The sequence below is a fragment of the Panthera tigris genome, chromosome E2 (assembly GCF_018350195.1).
Source record: "Panthera tigris isolate Pti1 chromosome E2, P.tigris_Pti1_mat1.1, whole genome shotgun sequence".
Taxonomy (NCBI): domain Eukaryota; kingdom Metazoa; phylum Chordata; class Mammalia; order Carnivora; family Felidae; genus Panthera; species Panthera tigris.
In genome coordinates, this window is record NC_056674.1 from 14,440,991 (window position 1) to 14,459,795 (window position 18,805).

General features: G+C 58.7%; 3 protein-coding genes across 6 annotated transcripts in view; all 3 read left to right on the top strand.

Moving 5' to 3' along the window:
* Window positions 1-5,167, top strand: part of AKT2 (AKT serine/threonine kinase 2) — a 63,673-nt gene extending 58,506 nt beyond the window's left edge. For 3 of the 4 annotated variants that reach the window (XM_042970090.1, XM_042970089.1, XM_042970091.1), the window contains 5 exons: window positions 1,146-1,274; window positions 1,501-1,715; window positions 2,193-2,280; window positions 2,383-2,485; window positions 3,522-5,167. In XM_042970090.1, the coding sequence (XP_042826024.1) occupies window positions 1,146-1,274; window positions 1,501-1,715; window positions 2,193-2,280; window positions 2,383-2,485; window positions 3,522-3,601 (615 nt within the window). In that variant the 3' untranslated portion in view covers window positions 3,602-5,167. Of the gene's footprint in view, window positions 1-1,145; window positions 1,275-1,500; window positions 1,716-2,094; window positions 2,162-2,192; window positions 2,281-2,382; window positions 2,486-3,521 lie in introns of those variants that run through there. The other variant, XM_042970092.1, reaches the window with a different exon arrangement.
* A 4,901-nt stretch (window positions 5,168-10,068) lies between these two features.
* CCNP (cyclin P) lies at window positions 10,069-13,981 on the top strand. Its single transcript, XM_042970103.1, has 7 exons — window positions 10,069-10,170; window positions 10,254-10,451; window positions 11,725-11,814; window positions 11,892-12,047; window positions 12,587-12,745; window positions 12,822-12,973; window positions 13,816-13,981. Exons 1-7 carry the CDS (start codon window positions 10,069-10,071, stop codon window positions 13,979-13,981), a joined length of 1,023 nt encoding a protein of 340 aa, XP_042826037.1.
* Window positions 13,982-16,395: 2,414 nt separating this feature from the next.
* Window positions 16,396-18,538, top strand: TTC9B (tetratricopeptide repeat domain 9B). Its single transcript, XM_007087244.2, has 3 exons — window positions 16,396-16,810; window positions 17,360-17,542; window positions 18,411-18,538. The coding sequence occupies exons 1-3, from the start codon at window positions 16,396-16,398 to the stop codon at window positions 18,536-18,538; spliced, it is 726 nt and encodes a 241-aa protein (XP_007087306.2).
* The last annotated feature ends 267 nt before the right edge of the window (window positions 18,539-18,805 follow it).

Sequence of the window (18,805 nt, forward strand, 5' to 3'; positions counted from 1 at the left end):
CACGTCCCCGTGAGCCAGCTGTTTTGCCCCAGGTTTATGCACGGTGGGAACCGAGCACGGATGCGCGCACACTGCCGGCAGCGCTGTTCACGCTCGCCCCGAGCTGGAAGCCACCCGGGTGTCCGCTGTCGGAGAACGGCTAGAACGCACTGCGGTGGCGCCCCGCGGCCGGGCTTTGCACAGCAGCCACTGAGTGAACCGCAGCCCTGCAGCCGTGCTGCACCCCTCATGGGCTCACGTTGAGGGGAAGCCAGGACAGACCGTACAAATCTGTGTTATTTATTTATTTTTATTTTTTTATCGTTTTTTCAACATTTGTTATTGAGAGACAGACACAGAGCATGAGCAGGGGTGGGGCAGAGAGAGGGGGAGACACAGAATCCGAAGCAGGCTCCAGGCTCCGAGCCGTCAGCACAGAGCCCGACGCGGGGCTCGAACTCACAAACCGCGAGATCATGACCTGAGCCGAAGTCGGACGCTTAACCGACTGAGCCACCCAGGCGCCCCAGATCTGTGTTGTTTAAACATACAGTGCATACGTAGGTGGGGAAACTAAAGAAAAGCAAAGGAGTAAAGTTCTTCCTCAGCTGAGGGGACGGTTAATAACAGGCAAGGGGCCCCTAGAGGGTTCTAGGGGTCTTGGTAACGTTCTCCCTTGGCCTGGTAGGGGTTACACAGAAGCCCACTAAATTGCCCATTTGTGTTAAGTTTGGTTAAAAGTCGAGGAAGAGGGGCACCTGGCTGGCTCAGTCGGTAGAACATGTGCCTCTTGATCTTGGGGTGGTGGGTTTAAGCCCCCCATTGGGTGTGGAGCCTACTTAAAAGAAGTGGAGGAAGAAAGCTGGCGTTGCTCGGAGAGTTGGGACGCTGCAGCCCATGCTGTGGGGAGCCCCTGGGCAGAGCCCGGCTCCTGTCTCTCTGCCTGGCTTTTTTCCAGCTGCCCTTGGGGGCTGGCCTCCCTCTGAGCCTCACGGGCCTGACTTTGTGCTAGGGGTGTGCCCGGTGCCCGGCCTGGAGCCCCTGGCACGACAGCTACCACCCCGGGCCACAGCTCTCCACGGGAACGGCCAGGGGGCGTGGGATTCAGGAGCGGTGGTGGGAAACCCTGGGAAGACGCGTCCCTGATACGTCGACTTTTCCTACAGCTGGAAAACCTCATGCTGGACAAAGATGGCCACATCAAGATCACTGACTTCGGACTGTGCAAAGAGGGCATCAGTGACGGGGCTACCATGAAAACCTTCTGTGGGACGCCCGAGTACCTGGCACCCGAGGTGCCTGAGGCTGGAGGTCCCGGGGGCGTGCGAGGCCAAGGGAGGAGAGGCCCTCGGACCCGTGTGGTTTCCCCAGCGCAGACCCTGTGAGGGCCGTGCTGCGATTCCTTAGATGGCCCTCCGTGGCCACAGGCAGCGCCATGTCCCTCCGTGGGTCCCTCTCAGCCCCGCTGCCCGGCAGGCGTGTGCCCGGCCCCTCACCGCCCCTCCCCGCTCACCTGCTCAGGTGCTGGAGGACAACGACTACGGCCGCGCGGTGGACTGGTGGGGGCTGGGCGTGGTCATGTACGAGATGATGTGCGGCCGCCTGCCCTTCTACAACCAGGACCACGAGCGCCTCTTCGAGCTCATCCTCATGGAGGAGATCCGTTTCCCACGCACACTGAGCCCTGAGGCCAAGTCCCTGCTTGCTGGGCTGCTTAAGAAGGACCCCAAGCAGAGGTGAGGGCTGGAGTGTGTCCCGCCCGGCCCCGTGCTACCTGTTGCGCTGTCCCCTTGCTCGGAGGGGGCCACGTCCACAGGCGCACGCCTGTGTGTCATCCCCACGGCGCCTCCACTAGTCCCCGCAGCTTGGGCCCTGGGGGGACACTCGCTTGGGACCAGGCCGTCCTTAGCGCCCTGCTCGCACTGCCTCGTTCTTTGGGCATGCCGAGGGTCACGGCAGCCCTGAGCCTGGCCGAGGGTGGCCGAGGCCACCCTCTCGGCTCCTGTTCTGGACTCGGAGTCCTGGGTGGGGATCCCCTGGGGCTGTGACCCAGGGCTGAGAGCCCCTTCCCTGAACCATGGTTTCCTCCTGTGTGGAATGGTGGTCTGTGGCCAGGACAGAATCACTAGAGGTCGCTCAGGGCCTGCGCTGAAGGCCCGTCTCCCAGAAGCCGCTGGCCCGGGAGGCGGATACTCATGGCCATCTCTGCCCAGGCTCGGCGGGGGGCCCAGCGATGCCAGGGAGGTCATGGAGCACAGGTTCTTCCTCAGCGTCAACTGGCAGGACGTGGTGCAGAAGAAGGTGAGCCCCACGCCCACCCGCTCCTGCAGTGCCCCTCGAGGGTGATCTTGGCCAAGGCCTCCCATCCCCTGGGTCCTGAGTCTGGGTTCCTTACCTCCGCAGCTCCTGCCACCCTTCAAACCTCAGGTCACCTCTGAGGTTGACACAAGGTACTTTGACGACGAGTTCACCGCCCAGTCCATTACAATCACACCCCCGGACCGCTGTGAGTGTCTGAGGCCCTCCCCCCGTGGGCCCGGCTGGGTATGGAGGGGTGGGGTCTGCCCTTGACCCAGCTCCGGGGAGGAAGCTTGTAGGCCCCCTCCCCGTGTCTGGGCAGTTTGCCAGCGGTTGGCTCGAAGGGCTTTTGGCTGTTGGTCTGTGCACCTTTACACCCAGTGAGGGTCGCCGGGAGCCATTGGCCACGGCACATTCCAGAGCTCAGCGGGGAGGGGTCTGGGCAGGAGACACAGGAAGTTGTCGCTGCTGGGATGGCACATTCATTAATTGTCTTTCCAAATTGCCCATGTCTTTGGGGCTGGATTGGTTCGTTGATTCTCACCCACCCAGTGCTGGGCTGTGCTGGGGACAGCAGTGACTGAGTCGGCCCTGGGCCCTGCCTTGAGGGAGCTTCAGGCCTGGTGGGGTGACAGCCCAGAGTGGTCAGGTCGAGGGTATAGAAGCCCAGGGACTGGGGAAACCCAGAGGAAATGCCTGACCTGGCCTGCGAGTGAGTCAGCGGGGGGCTACCTGGAGGAGGTGCGGTGGGGGGGGTGGGGGGGGTGGGAGGCCTGGGCAGCTGAGCCAAGTTCCTGGCGGAAGGAATGGCACTCGGGAATGAGAGTCCAGGATGGAGTGTTGCAGAAGCTGGGGTAGAGGGGGTATGGGGCCAGAGTAAGAGGATCTTGGGGGCCGTTGGAAGGAGTGGGAACTTGCTTCATGGGGAGCGACGGAGAGGTTTTGTGCAGGAGGGGGACAGGGTTGCCTCCGGGCCCTCCGAAGCCCCTCTGGCTGTGCGTGGGGGCTGGATCGGCGGGGGCGGCAGCGGGGCGGGGGCCAAGGGTCTAGGCTAGACCAGAGTGTGGCACCGGAGGGGGGGGAGGGTCTCACCGATGGCCCACCGGCTGGGGGTTCCCGCCACCTGCACCCCTTCCTGAGGCTGGGCCCCCGTGGCCCCCTTGCCCGCTCCCGGGGGTGTGGTCGGGGTGCCGGGCCATCTGCAGGCCCGTTCTCTCCGATCCACCTCCCACTGCCCCCCACAGATGACAGCCTGGGCTCCCTCGAACTGGACCAGCGGACCCACTTCCCCCAGTTCTCCTACTCAGCCAGCATCCGCGAGTGAGCAGAGCCGTCTGCTGCCACCACCGCCGCGGGACACGCACGGCTGCCATCACCGCCCGGGGGCTTTTCTCTTGTTTTTAAACTTTTTATTTTTGCCTTTTTTGTTTGCATCCCCATCTCTCACCTGCTCACCCCCATTTCCAGTTTTTTCTTCAGCCCTCTGCCAAACTCACCTCAGCGGTCCCAGCGGCCCTGCCTCCAGGATCCTGTCCTGTCCTGTCCTCACCTCTGTGCTCAGACCAGGCTTTGGGAGACTCTCCGCTGGAGGGATTCCGGTTTTTAATCAACACGAGCCCCAGGGAGGGGCGAAGCGTGGGGCTGTGGGTCCTGCCTGAATTTCTGGCCAGGCGCCTGCAGGCAGTCTGCCTCTGTCAGAGGTCGCCTTCTTGTGGGACACCTCAGGGGACACCTTGTGGGACATGATGCCCCGCGGACAGTGCCCCGGTGCTGCCTTCCGTGCCCTGCTGTTAGGCTCAGAGCGGCCTGGCTTGGGTAGCCCAGCCCCTCATCCCACAGGGGCAGAAAAGCAATAATGTCTAGGGACAGGCTGGGGCCTTTGGAAGGTACGGGATTGGGGGTCCAGGGCTCCCTCGTGTGGTTGGGGGATGGGCACTGCCTCCTTGCCCCGCCTTCCCCAGCCTCCCAAGCTGCTCTCCTGACCCTGTGGATGAGGCAGGAGGAACATTTGGGGACTGGCCTCCCCGCCACCCAGTCCTGTGCCTTACCAGGGCTTCCTTCCAGCTGGCCTTAACTCCCGCTGCACCCCGGGCCCAGCCCCAGCTCTTTCCAAGGATGGGGGCTGGGATCACCCCCTTCTTTCCGCCTGGGGCGGAGGGGTGCCAGCCCCGGCTGTTACACATCTCGCACCAAGACAGTATTGGGCCCCATGGACTGGGGTCGAAGAGGGGGTGGGGTGGGGGGTCTCTGGTACGTACTGGGGTGGGGGCCTCTGAGAAGGGGAGGCTCCAGGGCCCCTTTCTACCCCCCCGCCTCTGGGCCCCACGTTCTGCAGCCTTAAGGTGAACATGTGTCAGTGCTGTGGGCACGGGGGTACGTGCCTCAGACTGTGTGTGTTTGTGGATGTCCCTCTGCATCCCGGACGTGGATGCACACGGGCGTGTGTGTGTGTGCGTGCGTGCACATGTGTTGGGTATGTGTGCGTGAGGGCAAGCGTGTTTCGGCCTTGAGTGTGTGGTGTGTGTGGGCTTGGGCCCTGTCCCCGGGCCTGAGCATTTCATCCCGAGGGAGGGGTGCTGGCCCAGCAGGAGGACCACACCTGGGATCCATTTGCTGCCCACTCTCCCTCCCATCCCCCCCCACCACCCAACATCTCTCGGTGTGTGGAATTTAGTTGTGGTTTTGATCTCCCTGCCCCACCTCCTGTACTAGGTAGTTCCGAGAGAGACATCCTAGGGTGGGGTGAGGGTTGGTTTGGGTGGGTGGGGGGTCTTTTTCCTTTCTGTGTGCGTATGTCCTTTATCTGACAATTCTCTGTCCTCCCCACTGGCCTTCCCCCTTCCTCCCATTTGTACGGTACAAGCAATAAAGACACTCGTTTCAGACCGGGGCCCACCGCCCTGGGCCGTTACTTGCCTGCGGAGCCCGGCCCCACTGACCTGCCCCTAGGACCTGCCTGTCGTGCCCGGGCCTGGCCATCTGGAGCTGTGTCCCCTCGGGCTGCAGGGCGCGGGCGGGTGGCTGGGCCTCCGTGTGGGTGCCGCTGTGGGTGGGAGCCGCTGAGGACTTTGGGAAGCTGCCCGGGCCTGGGCTGTGACTCCGGCGGGCAGAGGCCATTCCCAGTCTTCAGAAGCTGCCTGGGCTAAAATGGGGGGGGGGGGGGGGGGAGGGGGGCGTGGAGGGATGGGGGGGTGGTTGGCTGGCTCTGAAAGGGGAGGGCATGCGAGGCGCCCCTGAGCCCTGGGAGTGCAGGTGTGGGAGTGGATGCCCTTCCCGTGACCCTGGAGTCCCAGGGCCGGGCATCGCATGCAGTCCCCTTCTCCCCATTTATGCCAAACCAGGGAGCCTCGAGGCCCCCCGGTTCCAACACAGAATCCTTGGCGTATGAATGGGAGTCGAGGTGGATGCCTCTGGTTTGGTCACAGCCCTCCCCCAGCTCTGGGACCCTCTGAGAGCTTGTCCCCTTTACCTTGTGGTTCCCGAGCTTGAACCGCCCTTCCCGCACCTTGGGACCAGGGCTGCCCTGGCACAGATGAATTTGGTGTCCGATTTCGCCAGGCGTTAGGGCTGCTTCGCACGCGTGGAGTCCTTGAGATCTTGAGTGAGGGCAGCAGAGAAAAGTCAGGGCCAGTTTAGACTCGGGAAGGCGTGGCCGTTTCTTGCTTCACGTGGACTTTATTATTTATTTAATTACAAAAGCATGTGCTGGTGCTTATAAGACCAGCAGCAGTAGAAGCTTCTAAAGAAGAGCCTTCTACTTTTCCCTCCAGTCAAGGCTCCGGAGGCAGCCGGTGCCAGTTCCTTCTCCTCTCCCCGCCCCACTCCAAGGAAATCCTGAGCCTACCTCAGTCCGATAGATCACCTCGCGGTCCCTGGTCCCTGGTCCCCGGCTCTGGGCCCACAGGCTAGCGAACACTTCCCTCGGGCGAACATAGATTCCCCAGATGTAGTGGTGCTTCCTTCTGTAGAACTTTTTCCCAAAGGGAGTTTCAGGTGGAAGAGTTTTAATAATAAAATTTTACCAATTGGAAAATTTTAATTTTGAGCGGATTACTTTGTCTTTTGTCATGTATGTGTGTGAGAGTGAATACAAGCAACACCGAAGTACGAGGAAGGAAAAGCGAAAATCCACGCAGATCCCAGGCCCTGCATGCCCTTCCTGGCGTTCTCGTTGGCACCATAAAAAGGCTCTTTCCCATTGGTGTTGTGTTGTCCCAGTTAATAATGCCAAGTCCCCGGGCTACACCTGCCACCTTTTCCCAATGCCCCTGCCGACACATGAACGTTACTAGGGTGGGCTGGTCCCTGGTGAAATGAGTCTCTCCCTCTGCATTTTGGGGACCTTGCTTCATGAGGCTCCTCTCACGAGGCAGGTATGCCTCACCGGATCCAGACCCCCCTAGTTGACAATTTACCCGGTCTGCAGATGTTTTGCTGCTACTGACGGTGCTGAAGGATCCATCTTTCTGGCACTTTTGTGGCCCACGTTCCCGGGTGGCTGTATTTTAACACGTGTCCGATAGTTTTCCGGAAAACGTGCGGTGATTTACAGATTTTTAACTTTATTTTGTAAGCAACTGCAGGCTCATAGAAGAACACTTTCAGAAATAGTACTAAGATGATTCTAGGCCTGGGGCACCTCGTAGTGCCCCAAAGTAAGGGCTTGCTCAAACCCCAGAAAAGCAGGGGCGCCCGGGTGGCTCAGTCGGTTAAGCGTCTGACTCTTTCTTGGTTTTGGCTCAGGGCGTGACTTCAAAGTTCGTGAGTTCGAGCCCCCAATCGGGCTCTGTGCTGACAGCGAGGAGCCTGCTTGGAATTCTCTCTCCCTCTGTCTCTGCCCCTCCCCACCTCACGCTATCTCTGTCTCTCTCAAATAAATAAAGAAACTTAAAAAACCTGCAAAGCAGAGCCTTACTGATAGGGGTATGTGAAGGCATACAGGAGCGGATGGAAAGTGCTCCCACTGGGCAAAGTTGAAAGTATGTCGAGCAACAAAAATAGCACAGTCCTGGGTTACGCCCAGAGTCCCAATAAACAAGTTGGCATGGAGATAAATGGCAGATGGTGCAAACGGACACGTGTACAGAATTCCGGGTCATTTCTGTAGAATTTCTGTAAGTACCGTGCCTTCAAGGAGGGGGAGCATAGCCCCCCATTCCTTACGTGTGGGCTGCAAAGTGACTTCCTTCCGAAGTGGATAGTATAGAAAGGGGGGGAGCGACTTCTCAGTGGAGAAACCTGACGAACACCGTATCAGCCAGGCGATCAAGGTCAGCATCAACAGGGTATCTCATGTTGGCAGGAAGTGCTCTTGATAGATGAGGATGGTATCCCTATTGGTTCATGGTTGTGACAAACGTACTACACTAAGATATTGAGGGAAAACTAGGTGTGGGCTGTTAAGGGGAACTCTTCTATCTTTGCAACTTCCCATAAATGTACTTCCAAATTTTGTTTATTTATGGGGTGCCTCGGTGTCTCAGTTGTTGAGCGTCTGACTTCAGCTCAGGTCATGATCTCACAGTTGGTGGGTTCGAGCCGTGCATCAGGCTCTGTGCTGATGGCTCAGAGCCTGGAGCCTGCTTGGAATTTTGTGTCTCCCTCTTTCTCTTCCCAGCTCATACTCCCTACCCCCCCCCCCTCTCTGTCAGTGGCTCAGTTGGTTAAGTGTCTGACTTTTTTTTTTTTAATGTTTTTATTTTTGAAGGAGAGAGAGAGAGCATGGGCGGGGGAGGAGCAGAGAGAGAGGGAGACCGAATCCGAAGCAGGCTCCAGGCTCTGAGCCATCAGCACAGAGCCCGACGCAGGGCTCGAACTCACGAGCTGTGAGATCATGATCTGAGCCGAAGTCGGACGCTTAACTGACTGAGCCACCCAGGTGCCCCCAAGTGTCTGACTCTTGATCTCAGCTCAGGTCTTGCTAGATCTCAAGTATTGAGAGTTCAGACCCCGTGTTGGGCTCCCACACTGGACATGAAGCCTACTCAAAAAAAAAAAAAAAAAAAAAAAAGTGCAAGGAATTCTCATCTACCCTTCATGCAGGTTCCTGTGACATTTTATGATTATTCCCTCCTTCTTCCCCTTCATATTTACATGTGCTCCCTAAAACAAGAACATTCTCTTACATGACCACAGTTCAATTATCAAGGTCAGGAAGTTAATATTGAAACACCCCTCTTCTCTCAGATCTTTATCAGATTTGACCAGTGGTCACAGCAAAATAAAAATGACCTGGCTAACGACTGCCATGTTGTGTTCAGTTGCGGGGGCACTTTACAGAATGTCACCCACTGAGAGTTTGTTGCCCGATGTATCCTCACGGTTCTATTCAAGCTAGACAGGGATTTTGACAGGGATTGACAGGGATTTTCAGAAATGATGTGCCCTTCTCGGTGCACCTTCTCGAGAGGCACATGAGATTCTGTCCCATGACTGAAGGTGGGGTCTGTCACATCTCTCTGCTATAAAGTTACTACATGCCCTTTGTAGTTAGTGTCTTGTGTAGAGATGCTCTGAAAATGTAAATACCTAGATTTTGTCCAAGTGTTCAGGCAAAGGGAACGACACGCACAAAGGCCCTGGGGCAGGTGGGTGCCTGGTGTGTTTGGGGAACACGAAGAGGCCGGGGGCGGTGGGGGTGCGTCAAAGGGAATAGAGGGGGATGGGGAAGGAAACGAGGTTAGAGAGCTAACAGTGGGCCGAAGGGGTCTTGTGGCCCAGGTATGGAGTTTGGGTTTTATTGTCTGACAGGGAGCTGTTAGTTCAGCATCTCACAATCCTCTCTCTGCTCATGTTTCCAGGCTTTCTGCCCTTCCAGTGCCTGAAAATAGCAATCCCTTTCCTGCCTCAGTGCCTTTGCTCATGCTGTTTCCACCACTTGGAATATTCCGGTCCTCCACGCACCCCACCTTTGCATTCCCGGCTCGTCTTTCGGGTTTCACTCCAACATCACCTCATCAGGTCCTCGCAAGCCACTGTTTGTAAATTATATCCAGCCTGTTCACTTACTCATCCAACAACTATTTCTTGAGGACCTGCCACGCGCCAAACCCTGTTCTAGGCACTGGGAATACAGCAATCAAAACAAAACAAAACAGAAGGCAAGCCTTGCACTCATGGGGTTCCCATCCTAGTCAGGAGAGAGTAACGAAGATGAGGCGGTAAGTGCTCACGAGAGAACAAGTGTGAAGAACGGAGATAGGAAATTCTCAGGATGGCGTTTTTCACAGAGGAGGTAACATCTGAGTAAACACCTTAAAGGAGAGATGTGAGGGAAGCGCATTTCAGGCAAGGGGAACAGCGAGTGCGAAGGTGCTGGGGTAGGAGCGTGCCTCGCGTGGGTGAGAACGAGCCAGGAGGCCGGTGTGGCAGGAGACATGAGGCGGGTGGGGAGGTTGGGCGACGAGCTCCAAGGTGCGTGGGGCCGGTGGGGAGGATAATATAGGACCTCATGGACTTTCCCATTGAGATGGGAGACTCGGTGGAGTTGTGAACAGGGGCAGGGTGGGATCTGACTTGGGCGTGCACCGGATCCCTTCTGGCTGAATGGGGGTGACAGACTACAGGGGATGGGGACCGGGGAGCAGCGAGGAGGTGGCTGCGCCAGCCCAGACTGACCACTTACACGTTTGGAAACAATCCCTACTTTGCAGCTGAGGAAAGGGAGGCTCGGAGGGGCTGTTCCCGATCACATAGTTAGTAGCAGGAAGAGGATTTGACTCCAGCTGCCCGACCTTAGGTTTGGAGGGGCGTTCGCCATTGCCTCCGCACCTGCCCGGGTGCTCGGCACGCATGCGTGCAGGCACGTTTAAAGCGCCCGCCACAGGTCCTCAGCTCCAGCGGGAAGAGGTGGGCGCTGGGCTCGGGTCTACGACGCCAGCCTGGAGGATGCTGGTGAGAGGCAGCAGTTAGGGTCCCCCCCCCCCCCCGGGCCTGTCTCCGGGGCGCTGACTCCAGACCCCTCCTCTCTCCTGCAGAGTCCCGCTGCCTCGCCCGACCCCGAGCCTCCGAGCGTCCCGGTCCCCGACAGCATCCGCGAGGGCGCGAGCGTGTCTCCAGGACGCCAGGCGCGGCCCCCGGGGCCCTGCGTGCCGCCCGGGCTGGCGGAGGCGCTGAGCGCGCTGGGACTGGCGGGAGAGCGCGAGTACGCTGGGGACATCTTCGCCGAAGTCATGGTGAGAGCAGCAGAGGGGTGCGGGTTTGACGAGGCTCAGGCTGGCCCACCCCACGAGCCTTCCGGAACGCCCGGCTGCCTGCAGCCCCTCCTTTGCTAGTGCACGGCCCCTCCCGCTTGTCTCTGACATGTATTCGCTTACAAACACTTAGCGGTTTCTTACCAAATGTTTCTGAGCATATTCCCGGCCCTGGGGATGCTGTCATGAACAACATAGTCTGCTGTCATTGTGGACAGCCAAGCCGATGTAGGCAGTCACTGCAGAAAGGCCCCCGAGTCCAAAGTGCAGGCTTTGGACAAGTGAGTCCAAAGTCCGCAGTGAGTCCAAAGTGAGGCAAGTGAGTCCAAAGTCCGCAGATACCTGTGCAAGATAGGCACTGTCGGGAGAAACACCGCAGGGATGGATTTATTCAAGAAGCATCTTGTGAGTTGTCTCTCCCCAGCCAGGGACTCTTCTAGGAACTGAGATACAGCTGTGATCCAGAGAGAAATCCCTGCCCTTGTGGTGCCAGCAGCCTAGGGAGGCAAACAGACAAAACACACAAGGAAACACCAGGTTATCTCCAGACTGAAAATACCGAGAGGGAGTGCAATGGGTGTAGGGAGAATTCTGTGTAGGAAAGCTGAGCTGAGGTTTGAAGGGCTGAGGAATCGACAGTGCAGGGAGCTGGGGAAGGATCGTGCAAATGCCCTGGGGTGGGAATGAGCGTGGCATAGTCTAGGGCTAGAGAAGGCTGAGGTAGCTGGAGTGTGGGTTGTGAGGGGAGACAAGGGAAGAGGTGGTGGTGTTGGTACTGGGGGGAGGGGGGTCAGCGGCGGGGAGGGGGGGGGGTCAGTGCCTGAGAGTCAGAAAGCAGTTAGGGTTTTCTCCTGAGGGTCCTGGCAGCCATGAAAGGGTTTTAAGCTGGGGAGTTCCTTGGCCAGTTTTGTATTTTAGAAAGACCCTTGGGGGGAGGATCTGAGAATGAGTGGAGGGCTGGTGACCACTAGTGGTCTGGAAACCCAGGGGTTGATGCTTAGGAGGACCCGTGGCCATGAGGGCTACAGACTGGAGAGGTGGATAGGGAGGCGTCCGGAACAAAGTCCAAGGCTCTAATGGGGACAAGGAATAGAGGCACATTTGGAGAAGACTGGAGGCCGGTTTCCGGGGTGCGCGGCGGGGCACTCACGCTTCCTCCAGTCGGTGCGAGGAGGCTGCTGCACTTAGGGCCGGAGCTCAGGCGAGAAGCCGAAGCACAGGTGGGGAAAGTGAGGCTGTCCCTGCCCAACCCCAGGTGTGCCACGCGCTGCCCCGGAGGGCCCTGCCCCGCGCTGTGACCCCGGAGATGCGCGCGCTGGTGGTGGACTGGCTGATCCAGGTGCACGTACGTATCCGGGAGGGGGCAGGGCTGGGCCGGCGTCGCAGCCTAGATCCCCGGTGGTCACTCACGCCCCTCCCCAGGAGTACCTGGGCCTGGCGGGGGACACGCTCTACCTGGCGGTGCACCTGCTCGATTCCTACCTGCGCGCCGGCAGAGTGCGCCTCCAGCGCCTGCAGCTGCTGGGCGTGGCCTGCCTGTTCGTGGCCTGCAAAATGGAGGAACGCGTGCTTCCCGAGGTACTTCCGGAGTGGGGCCTGGGAGGGTGGAAGCCTCTCTCGCCTCGTCGCAGATGAAACGCCTAGCGTGTGCCGAGCTAGCGCTTTACTCACTCTTGGAATCCCAGCATATCTGTACGAGGTCAGGGCTACCACGGTGTCCTTTTACCGGAGGAGGAGACTGAGGTCCAGGGAAAGACTTTTTGCCCAAAACAGGTGGGACTTGGAGTCAGTCTTGAACAACAGTCGTTGTGGCCCTTGAGTAGTTCGAGCCGGTGCCTTATCAGAGCTGCCTGGTGAAGTAGAGAGGACTATTTCCGTTTTATAGACGAGGAAACGGAGTCTCAGAGCTTCAGTGATGTCCTTGTCACACAGTAAGACTCGAACCCAGGTCTGATTCTGAAGCCTGTGCTCTCCATGGCTTCCAGACAACAAATCAATGGCCCCACTTTACAGACTAGGAAATCGAGATCCAGAACGGAGACTGAAGCGCTGCAGGGCAGGGGTCCGAGACTCCCCCACGTCTTCTCCCCACCCTACCCCCCCCCCCCAACCCGCAGTGTGCCTCCCTCTGCCTCCTGGGCGCTGGCTCCTTCTCGCGGGCCGAGCTCCTGCGCGCAGAGCGCCGCATCCTGAGCCGCTTGGATTTCCGGCTGCACCACCCGGGCCCGCTACTCTGCCTCGGGCTCCTCGCCGCGCTGGCCGGGAGCAGCCCCCAGGTGCGGGGCAAGGGGGGCAGGGGCGTGGCTTGTATGGGGGTAGGGGCGTGGCCTCATCTCCCCGGGGCTTTGGCAGGTGACGCTCTTTGCCACCTATTTTCTGGAGCTGTCTCTGCTGGAGGCCGAGGCAGCGGGATGGGAGCCGGGTCGGCGCGCAGCTGCGGCGCTGAGCCTGGCGCATCGCTTGCTCGACGGGGCGGGCTCAGGCCTGGAGCCGGCGCTTTACAGGTATGGCTCCAGGGACCTACATTCCTGGTCAATCTTTATTTTTTTACTTAAAAAAAATTTTTTTTAATGTTTATTTTTGAGCGAGACAGAGACAGAATGCGAGTGGGTTGGGTCAGAGAGAGAGGGAGGCACAGAATCCGAAGCAGGCTCCAGGCTCCAGGCTCCAGGCTCCAAGCTGCCAGCACAGACCCTGACGCGGGGCTCAAACTCACAAACAGACCTGATCATGACCTGAGCTGAAGTCGGACGCTCAGCCCACCGAGGCACCCAGGCGCCCCTTCCCGGTCACAGTCTTTACCGTCTCAGAGAATGAGAGACCTTGGAGCCAGGGGAGGGGGTGCACCCAGACTTGATTTTTCTGGATGTGAGAAAATGGTGTGCCTGTCTACTCTGGGGGTGTCCGAGAATGAGGTGTTTGTCTAGATTTGGGGACTCTTAACCTTGCCCCAGGGTGGAAGATAGAGCATCTTCCTGGCCTCGGAAGATCCTAACTGCGTCCCAAGGTTGAGAATGAGAGGTTGGCCAACCTCGAGTCCCCCAGCTGCCCCTCTGGCCGCAAATGGGGTGTCCAGAGGGGTGCCCCCCTTCCTCTCTATTAACCATTTAACTGGATGCCAGGGAGATCCTTTTTTCGCCCAGCCCTCCCTCTACCCCCCACCCTCCGGGGTAGAGCTGGATGTCTGTCCACCTTCAGCCCCCCTCCTGCTCTCCACCGGCCTCGTCCTGCGGGGGAGAATCGGGGGTCTGCTCGTCCTCGGCGCCCTCCAGGCTAACCTCCCGAGGACAGGTCGTCTTCACCGCTGCCCCTGCCCCGCCTCAGTTTCTCCGTCTCCCCGCCGCAGCCCCGCGGAGCTGCGCCCGCTCGAGCCGTGCATGGCCCGCGCCGCGCTCCGAGGCCCCGCGCCCGGCCGCGCAGCCACCTTCCTCAAGTACGCGCGGCCCCAGCGCCAGGGCACCAGCCTCGCCGCCGCCCGCTTGCTCCGCCGCCCCCAGCCCGGGCCTCCCTGAGTCTGGACACCCCATCAAAAAAAGACTCTCCTTGTTTATCCTTCTCCCAGTTCAATAAAAGAGGTTTTTTTTAATTCTGAGCGCTCTCTGTCCTCGTTGGTCGAATTCCGACCCCTCTCTCGCTTTTGATTGGTCACTTTCCGGGCCTCTCATCTTTCTGATTGGATGTTCTTTACCAAGTCTCTTAATGGCGGCTGGGAGATACGAGGCGAATTCTGGACCTCTCCGCCAGGGGGCACTGGCGGCCTTCCGCAAGCGCGGCTCCGCGACCTAAAACTAGCATCCCAAGCGTAACCGCCTACTGGAGATAAATGGACAGAGACGCTGCAATCTGAATGGCTCTTGGTCTCAAGCTGAGAAGAAACTGGGAGGGATGGGGACTGTGGGAAGCTGAGAACACCTGTCCCAGCCATAAGGAATGCTACCTCGATGTTGCCAGATTTTCAGATTTTGTTCAAGTGTAGCTGAACATCTACGGTTCCATAAGTATCTCTACGTTTATAAGTTAGCAACAAATTCACTATTTTTTAATGGTTGGACAAGCCCAACACATCACATATAATATGCTGGCCTGTGAGAGTCATCAGTCTGGGGTAGTATGGGTCTTTGATAGCAAGTGTTCTATAAATAGGATCTGATTTACTTAACCCCTGAAGAGCCACAGTGTCAATGGGTATATTTATAGCACTGGCCTCATAGAGGTGTGATGAGAATGTGAGTGAATAAGTACATAGAACTTTAGGACAGTGCCTGCCGGTAGGTGTTATGGAAATTGTTAGCACTACATCCTAGCAGAACTGTGAGATAGGTATGCTTGTCCCTTGTTTCTGCCGAGCCCCTGGCACCTAGCTATTTAGTAGGTGCTCAGAAAATATTTAAGTGCTGAGTTCAGGTTTGGACCTATAGGGTGGGACCTGCCATGTGGCCTCCAGAAAGAGGATGTGCGGTGGCAGGGTGAGGGGAGAGTGGAAATATAAGCTTGGTGCTTGGAGCTGAGGCCCAAACCAGGGTCTTGCAGGTGTGGGGGAGGGTGGGAATATATACAGTACCCGAAATTATTCATTCACTCATTCATTCAACAACTATACATGGGTGCTGACTCGGGGCCAGGCTCTTGACTGAGCCAGCCAGGTGCCCCTGGGGCCAGGCTGTTAAGATCATACACCTCACAGTCTCATGGGTGATAAGAAACAGGGGTTGTTAATTGACCATTCCTGTGCCAGGCCCTGCGCCAAGTGCTTTACCTAAATAACATAATTCAGTCCCAACAACTACTCTGAAATACACTCACGTAGTATCCCCAGGTCACACAGGAGGAAGGCAGGGTGGAGGAGGATCAAGGAGCTTGGCCAAGGTCCCACCACCAAGTGAGCAGCTAAGGACAGTGGAAGATCAACCATCCCGCTCACCTGTTCACCCTGTTTTTCTCTCAAAAGCCTCTCACATGCTTCCTTCTCTGTGCATTATCGTGCCGCTCACTCCGGGCTGTCCCTTGTCTGCTTTCCCACTGTGTCTCCTCCCCAGACAGTGAACTCAGGACAAGAAGCAGATCTCTTTGGTTCATAGAGTGATCCCCTCCTCCAGGAAGCCTTCACTCACCGCCTCAGTCTAGGGCAGGCGCCTCCTCTGGACCCTGACAACCTGTTGTGTCTCCCCCATCCAGGGCTCGACCCCCTGCCTGTGTCTCCCTATCCCACCCTGGCCACTTTGTCTGAGCTTCCCAGGTGAGCCCACTCTGGGCTGTCACTGTCGGGTCACTGGTCTGTCTCCCCATGAACTAGGGGCTCAGAGAGAGTAGGGTCCAAGGCTCTCTCAGTAGCTGCTCTTTCCCGGCATCACCCAGACCAGAACTGGTCACAGAAAATATATCAGTGAGTATTTGTTGCATAGATGAACAAATGGGTTTCCAAGCTGCTATCATTGTCTTATGTTACTGACGAGGATACAGAGTCCCAGGTAATTTGGGTGATGTGTCCAAGTGCTACAACTAGTGAGAAAATAAGCAGGGAATTGACTCTGGGCAGCCTGAGTCCATAACCTGTGTTCTTATCCAAATATGGGAAATGACTAGGGGTCTGAAAACCAGCTTTCCAACGAGGTTGATATCTTCCTGCTCTTTCCCCAAGACTTGTCTTTTCCTTCTAGAAAGCTTTGGGAGCTTTGGGCATGGGGGAGGAGAGCAGGCAGGAGGGTGGGAGGTAAGGGGAGTGGTGGGAACAAGGGAGAGGCCGGCTGAAGAACTAGGGCTGGGGCTGATTTGGAGGATAGAATGGGAAAGTCCTGAGGGGGTTCTCTAGACCCATAGGGGGCAGGCGGAGTCGACTGCCGGAGGTGCGGGGGCGGAGAAAGGGTGGGGACCGGCCCCGCGGGGGGCGATGCGGTAGCTGCAGCGGCGGCCGCAGGAGTTTCCCACAATGCAGCGCGGCGCGCTGTCCCCGGTGCTGATGCTCAGCGCTGCCCCGGAGCCTCCGCCGCGCCCGCCTCCCGCCCTCTCCCCGCCGGGCCCGGGCCCCCGCCATGGCTCGGCTCGGCCCAGCCCTGCCCCAGAGCCGTCGGGAGGCCTGGGCGCGGCGCTCGACAGCAGCCTGCGGGCCGCCGTGGCGTTCAAGGCGGAGGGCCAGCGCTGCTACCGAGAGAAGAAGTTCCGGGAAGCCATCGGCAAGTATCACCGGGCACTGCTGCAGCTGAAGGCGGCGCAGGGAGCCCGCCCTGGAGGTCTGCCCGCCCCCGCCCCCGGGCCCGCCAGCAGCCCGGGGCCAGCCCGCCTCAGCGAGGAGCAGCGGCGCCTGGTGGAGAACACGGAGGTGGAATGTTATGACTCTCTCACGGGTACGGGGCCGTCGGGGGACGCATACGGGAGAGGAGTAGGGAGTGACGGGCAATCATGAAGCCTTGAGCGGGGGACTGGAGGCTTGCATGAAACAGACCTGGGGTCTGTGAAGGGAGACCCCAGAATTTATCAAGGAGAGGGGTTGGGGACGTAGGGGAACACAGGGATGGAAGGGCTGGGAGGCAAGAAATGGGCTCTGGGCTGTCCACCTGCGAACCTCAGATGAGAAAATCTTACCCTGGATTACCGATTCAAGGCCCCACCCCTCACCTGAGATTGTGTTTAGTACTCTCCCCTGCAGAAACTTCCCAGCTAATTGCCCGGGAGCGCTTGTCTGTTTTCGCGCCCTCTAGCGGCGGCGCAGAACGATTCTATCCCAATTGGTCAGAAGATTGGCGGCCCCGGTGGCCTGAGCAGTCCCTCAGGCCGGGCTCAGCCAAGGGAAAGGGCTGGGGCTTCCTGCAGCCTGAAGGCCAGGCTCCTAGCAGTCAGATGAGCTCTGGGGGTGCCGTCAGGCTCTGTGAGCACCGGTTCCGGTGTCCCCGCAGCCTGCCTGCTGCAGTCGGAGCTGGTGAACTACGAGCGGGTGCGCGAGTACTGTCTCAAGGTCCTGGAGAAGCAGCAGGGCAACTTCAAGGCCACCTACCGCGCTGGCATTGCCTTCTACCACCTGGGCGACTATGCACGCGCGCTGCGCTACCTGCAGGAGGCCCGCAGCCGGGAGCCCACAGGTGAGGGTGGACAAAGCAGGGAAAGGGGCTGGAGCAAACAAGGGAACAAGGGAGGATCAGAGCCGAGCTGCTTCAAGGCAGTGCTGTGCCTCCTCCCCAGCATTCACCTCTCCATCCACCTACTCCTTACCCACCCACGCAGGCGCTCACCCCCCATTCACTCACCCATGTTCCTCTGACATCCACCCAACCACCTCCCATCGGTTCAGTCACTGACTCATCCTCAGCCTCCCACTCACCTACTCAGCCACTCCCTATCCACTCACCCCCCCACTCATTCATCCGCTCACGAACCCAACTCACTCACCTCTTCACCCCCGCGCTTCACCCACCCGCTACTTGTTGAGCACTCGCAGGGAGGCAGACCCCAGGGTGGGCAATGACAAGACGTTTGCAGGGGCGGGGGTGGGAGGGGCAGGTTTGGCCCAGTTGGAGGCTTGTTGCTTGCCCTCTGGGACATCACAGGGTGCACGTGTGTGGGGGGGGGCGGTGCAGAGACAATAGTCTCGTATTGAGAGCCAATGAAAAGGGTGCACAACAGGTACAGGACACAGGGCTGTGGGGGCAGAGGCAAGACTGGTTTTCCTGGTGAGAGGTTTAGAGAGAACAGGCTTCTTGCAGATGTTACGGGAGGCTGGCGGGGGCGGGGAGGGAGTACGACAGAAGTCTGTGAGCAGAGGCATTCCTGGCAGAGGGCACAGCAAAAGCAAAAGAAATGCCCCCGTTCTGCCTGTTGTGGCTGGGGTTTTGGGGTAAAGGCTTTGGCAACAGTAGCTGTGCTTGGGGTTGGGGGCACTGAAGGCTGGGGACCATGAGGTGCGAGCTGCCCCAGGACACCCAGATAATGCCGTGCCCGCCTCCCCTGCAGACACCAATGTCCTGCGCTACATCCAGCTGACCCAGCTGAAGATGAACCGTCGCAGCCTCCAGCGGGAAGACAGTGGGGCCGGGGCTGGGGCCGGGGCGGGGCCAGGGAATCGGGATGTCATAGGCTAAGGCCAACCTGGGGGACTGTCGCTACCCCCACTCCCACCTCACCATGTAACTTCCCCTGACTCACGTGTTTGCTGGTAAAGCACTTGTCACTGGTGACTGTAGCCTCTGTGTGGTGTCTTGTGGGGACGGGGAGGCGGAGAGGGAATGTGCACCTGGGCTTCACCCCCTGGGCCCCAGAAACCCAGAGGCTCAGGGAGGAAGTGTGGGATGGGGGGGATCCTAGTGGGGTGCCCCAGGACCAGGGCTGGGGAAAGACACAGCCAAGAG

Bases quoted from the DNA above. Each gene is read 5' to 3' on its own strand.
- CCNP (XM_042970103.1), top strand. From the start codon at position 10,069: ATGCGTGCAGGCACGTTTAAAGCGCCCGCCACAGGTCCTCAGCTCCAG. The intron at 10,452-11,724 runs GTGAGAGCAGCA...GCCCAACCCCAG, and splicing joins ACATCTTCGCCGAAGTCATG to GTGTGCCACGCGCTGCCCCG. The intron at 12,048-12,586 runs GTACTTCCGGAG...CCCAACCCGCAG, and splicing joins AGGAACGCGTGCTTCCCGAG to TGTGCCTCCCTCTGCCTCCT.
- TTC9B (XM_007087244.2), top strand. From the start codon at position 16,396: ATGCAGCGCGGCGCGCTGTCCCCGGTGCTGATGCTCAGCGCTGCCCCG. The intron at 16,811-17,359 runs GTACGGGGCCGT...GTGTCCCCGCAG, and splicing joins ATGTTATGACTCTCTCACGG to CCTGCCTGCTGCAGTCGGAG. The intron at 17,543-18,410 runs GTGAGGGTGGAC...CCTCCCCTGCAG, and splicing joins CCGCAGCCGGGAGCCCACAG to ACACCAATGTCCTGCGCTAC.